Source organism: Cebus imitator, unplaced genomic scaffold (assembly GCF_001604975.1).
Source record: "Cebus imitator isolate Cc_AM_T3 unplaced genomic scaffold, Cebus_imitator-1.0 Scaffold211, whole genome shotgun sequence".
NCBI lineage: Eukaryota > Metazoa > Chordata > Mammalia > Primates > Cebidae > Cebus > Cebus imitator.
In genome coordinates, this window is record NW_016107526.1 from 288,518 (window position 1) to 293,301 (window position 4,784).

Genomic DNA, 4,784 nt, shown 5'->3' on the forward strand with positions numbered 1-4,784 from the left:
GCCTCCTGGGTTCTGGCAGTTCTCCTGCCTCAGCCTCCTGAGCAGCTGGGATTACAGGCATGCGCCACCATGCCCAGCTAATTTTTTGTATTTTTAGTAGAGACGGGGTTTCACCTTGTTGACCAGGATGGTCTCGATATCTTGACCTCGTGATCCACCCGCCTCGGCCTCCCAAAGTGCTGGGATTACAGGCGTGAGCCACCGCGCCCGGCCCATTTTGTATATTTCTTAAGATAATCTGGACATGTACTACTGGTGGCATGTTAAGATGATGTTACAAAGTATTTTACCAGTGAGTCAAAACAATTCTTTTTAGTTTTCTTTTCTATCTTCTGATTTTGTCAAGTATAATGTTAGGTGCTAACATATGATTTAATGCTTTTATAACAATCATTCATTCATTCATTTAGAGAGGGAGTCTTGCTCTGTCTATATGGTTTAATGCTTTTATAACATTTATTTATTTGTTTATTTAGAGATGGATACTCTCTCTGTTGCGCAGGATGGAGTGCAGTGGCACGATCTCACCTCACAGCAACTTCCACCTCCTGGGTTGAACCAATTCTCCTGCTTCAGCTTCCTGAGTAGTTCAGGAGCGTGCCATCACATCTGGCTAACTTTTGTGTTTTTAGTGGAGACAGGGTTTCACCATATTGGTCAGCCTGGTCTCAAATTCCTGACCTTGTGATCTGTCCACCTCGGCATCCCAAAGTGTTAGGATTATAGGCGTGAGCCACTGTGCTTGGCCTATAACACTTATTTATTTATTTATTTTGGTGGTGGAGTTTCACTCTTGTTGCCCAGGGTGGAGTGCAATGGTGCGGTCTCGGCTCACCACAACCTCCGCCTCCTGGGTTCTGGCAGTTCTCCTGCCTCAGCCTCCTGAGCAGCTGGGATTACAGGTGTGTGCCACCATGCCTGGCTATCTTTTGTATTTTTAGTAGAGATGGGGTTTTACCATGTTGGTCAGGCTTGTCTCAAATTTCTGACCTCAGGTGATCCACCCATCTCAGCCTCCCAAAGTGTTGGGATTACAGGATTGTGCCACTGTGCCCGGTCCTATAATACTTATTAATCTCCTTTTTTAAAATGAAGACAGAGGGCATTATGCTTAGTCTTGAGCACATAATGGTACTTTCTCAAAATGTAGAACCTTTGAAGTTTGTGTGTGTCTCCCCTCCCTCAATTTATTATCTTCTATTTATGGAACAGTGAAAGATAATTCCCTTTAGAAATAAATTGATTTAAGCAAAAATAATTTGATTATGAATTTTAAAGAAGATTATGGGTATACACAAAGAAGGCAGAAAGCCAGAAACATGAAGGAGTAGATGAATAGGAGTAGTTGAGAACATGAAAGATCTTTGTCTCTGTTTATATTATTGTTGAATTTTTATTACTTATAGTGTATAGTCAAGTATGTTAACTTATCATTGCCAGGTTTCCATGGATCTCAATAGTGCCAGCACTGTTGTTCTTCAGGTCTTAACACAGGCCACCAGTCAGGATACTGCTGTGTTAAAACCAGCTGAGGAGCAGTTGAAGCAGTGGGAAACACAGCCAGGTTTCTATTCAGTGTTGCTGGTAAGTTGTTCTAAAATTGTGTACTTTCCTTTTTAATAAAATGAGACAACATTAATTTGATTGTTTTTAAAACTTAGTTTTATTGGTAGTTTAGTGAAATAGATTCAAATGTTTGGCTGCTGTTGCTTCCGCCGTTGTCTTACTACTTTATGACTTCTTAAGGGTTGATAAGAAATATTTGTTCATAAATATAAAAATAAGCAAGGCATATGTAACATCTGTTCAGAAGGCAAAACTGTGATGATCTTCGGTTTGTTTTTTTTTTTTGAGACGGAGTTTCGCTCTTGTTACCCAGGCTGGAGTGCAATGGCGCAATCTCGGCTCACCGCAACCTCCGCCTCCTGGGTTCAGGCAATATTCCTCCCTCAGCCTCCTGAGTAGCTGGGATTACAGGCACGCCCCACCATGCCCAGCCAATTTTTTTTTGTATTTTTAGTAGAGACGGGGTTTCACCATGTTGACCAGGATGGTCTCAATCTCTTGACCTCATGATCCACCCGCCTCGGCCTCCCAGAGTGCTGGGATTACAGGCGTCAGCCACCGCGCCCGGTGATCTTCGGTTTTAATATGTTATAGTAGCTACCATCAGGACTTCAGGTAGCACACTTTCATATTCTGTCCTTGTCTTTACCCCATGTAATTTATGTTGCAATAGTTGTTCAGATCTCCACATCAGGCATACCACACATTTCACTTTAAAATATTTTCTTTTCTCGTCTAAAAATTTCATTTTCTTGGCCCAACTGATTTTTTCTTGGGTGTAATGGGAAATAGTATAATTAATTAACAATATGTGCTTTAACCAAACCTTTATTGGAGTTTAAAGTTTTTGACTAGTTAATCAAAATTATTTTCTCAATGCCAGAATGAAAGAAGTCATTTTGTGTTAAACAGCTTCCTTATACTTTTCTTCTGAGAAATTGAGAACTCTGATTAGTGTTTAAGGTTTAGCTTCTGGTCAGGACAACAAAGCTGGGTTGGGTTAAAAACTGATTCAATATTTGTGACTGGGTCATAGATTCAGAGCAAAATTGTTTACCATATCTTGCAAAATAAGTGATAACAGTTGTCATATACTTCTTGGCCCAGAAAATTTGATTTGTTTATTAGATTGAAGAAAATATTGGTCATGACTGTAAGGGAAATTGTTTAGAGTCAGACTTGTTATTCTGAATATAACAAAAAACGTAGACTGTTTGGGTCAGTAACAAAAAGGTAAAAAAAAAAAAAGATTGATTTTAAAAGATACTAAAAAAATATCTTATTCTTTATGTAATCCTAGCATCATGTTTGTACATTTTAGGCATAGTATAAATCTTTAGAAATTATCTTGAGTAGGGCCGGGCATGGTGACTCTTGCCTGTAATCCCGGCACTTTGGGAGGCTGAGGCAGGTGGATCACCTGAGGTCAGGAGTTAGAGAGCAACATGACCAACGGTGAAACCCCATCTGTACTAAAAATATAAAATTAGCTGGATGTGGTGGCGCCTGTCTGTAGTCCCAGCTGCTTGGCCGAGGCAGCTTGAACCCGGGAGACGGAGGTTGCAGTGAGCCAAGATTCCGCCGTTGTACTCTAGCCTGGGCAAGAAGAGTGAAACTCCGTCGGAAAAAAAAAAAAAAAAGACAATCTCTTGAGTATCTTTACTCTTCTTACACTTATTTAAATGAATATGCTCTATAATTAGAATTGAGCTGTTTCAGGCCAAAATATAAAACACTTTTAGAATTTCTTATTTTAATTACTGCTGGACCTTAAAAACCAATAGGCATTGCTTAACTGTTGTCTTTATGTATAAATAACTATACATTGTCAATAATTTTAAATGCCTAGGTCTTTTTTTTTTTTTTTTAAAGTAGAGACAGGGTCTTGCTTTGTTGCCCAGGCTGGTCCCAAACTCCTTGGGCTCAAGTGATCCTCCCACCTCAGCCTCCCAATGTCTTTATTTTTACTAGCTGTAATTTTATTCTTAAAGGAGGGATATAACATTTCTTTTATATTGTGGAACAGATTATATTTATAGTAGATGAACAAGCTGCTGTGTTTTAGTCTTCCTTTTTCTTCTATACTCACTATCTTGGCACATTTGATCTTCCCTAGCTGTCCATTCTAGTCAGGAGACTCCTATATTTGTATACATGATCTCAGGTTTATGTACTAGTCCTGTTACTCAAAGTACTTATAGGATATTTCAACTTGGATTGACATCTGCAGCATGACTTTTCTTGTTTTCCCAAGAGTAGTTGAGATAGACTCACCAACTTTTACAATATTCCCATATTACTTCCATTCATTCTCTCATTTGCTCAGTAGAAAGTTAGGAAGTTTCTGCTTTGCCAGGCACTGTGCTAGGATCTAGACATAGACAAGACTCAATCTAGTATAGAAGGTGGACATGTAATGTGTCAAGATCAAATGTGATTAATCTGGTAAAAGAAGTGCATCTTTTATAATGGAGACCCAAAAGAGGGACTTGCACCCAGTTGCCAGCGGTTTAAAAGAATAAATGGGAGTTACACAACTATTGTAATCGTTTTTTTTTTGTATTTACACATGATTTTCTAAAAATAACTATAGTGTACATTCATTTTATTTTTTTCTGAGACGGAGTCTCGCTCTGTTGCTTGAGCCCAGAGTGCAGTGGCAGGATCTCAGCTCACTGCAACTTTTGACACCCGTGTTCACGCAGTTCTCCTGTCTCAGCTTTCTGAGTAGCTGGAATTACAGGTGCCTGCCACCATGCCTAGCTAATTTTTTGTCCTTTTAGTAGAGATGGGAGTTTCACCATGTTGGCCAGGCTGGTCTCGAACTCCTGACCTTAAATGATCCACCTGCCTCAGCCTCCCAAAGTGCTGGGATTGCAGGTGTGAGCCGCCACATCCAGCCTGCATTCCTTTTTAACAAATAGTTGGCTGAGTGCAGTAGCTCATTCCCGTAATCCTAGTACTTTGGGAGGCGAAGGCGGATAGATCACCTGAGGTCAGGAGTTCTAGACCAGCCTAGCCAACATGGCAAAACCCTATCTTTGCTAAAAATACAATAGGTAGCTGGTCATTACACGCCTGTAATCCCAGCTACTCAGGAGGCTGAGGAAGGAGAATCGCTTGAACCCGGGAGGTGGGAGGTGGAGGTTACAGTGAGCCAAGATCGTGCCACTGCACTCCAGCCTGTGCAACGGGAGTGAAATGCCGTCTCAAAAAAA

General features: G+C 40.5%; 1 protein-coding gene across 2 annotated transcripts in view; it reads left to right on the forward strand.

The window, feature by feature from the left end:
- Positions 1-4,784, forward strand: part of IPO11 (importin 11) — a 210,053-nt gene that overhangs the window by 12,273 nt on the left and 192,996 nt on the right. For both annotated transcript variants that reach the window (XM_017548572.2, XM_017548574.2), the window contains exon 2: positions 1,441-1,584. In XM_017548572.2, the coding sequence (XP_017404061.1) occupies positions 1,447-1,584 (138 nt within the window). In that variant the 5' untranslated portion in view covers positions 1,441-1,446. The remainder of the gene's footprint in view (positions 1-1,440; positions 1,585-4,784) is intronic.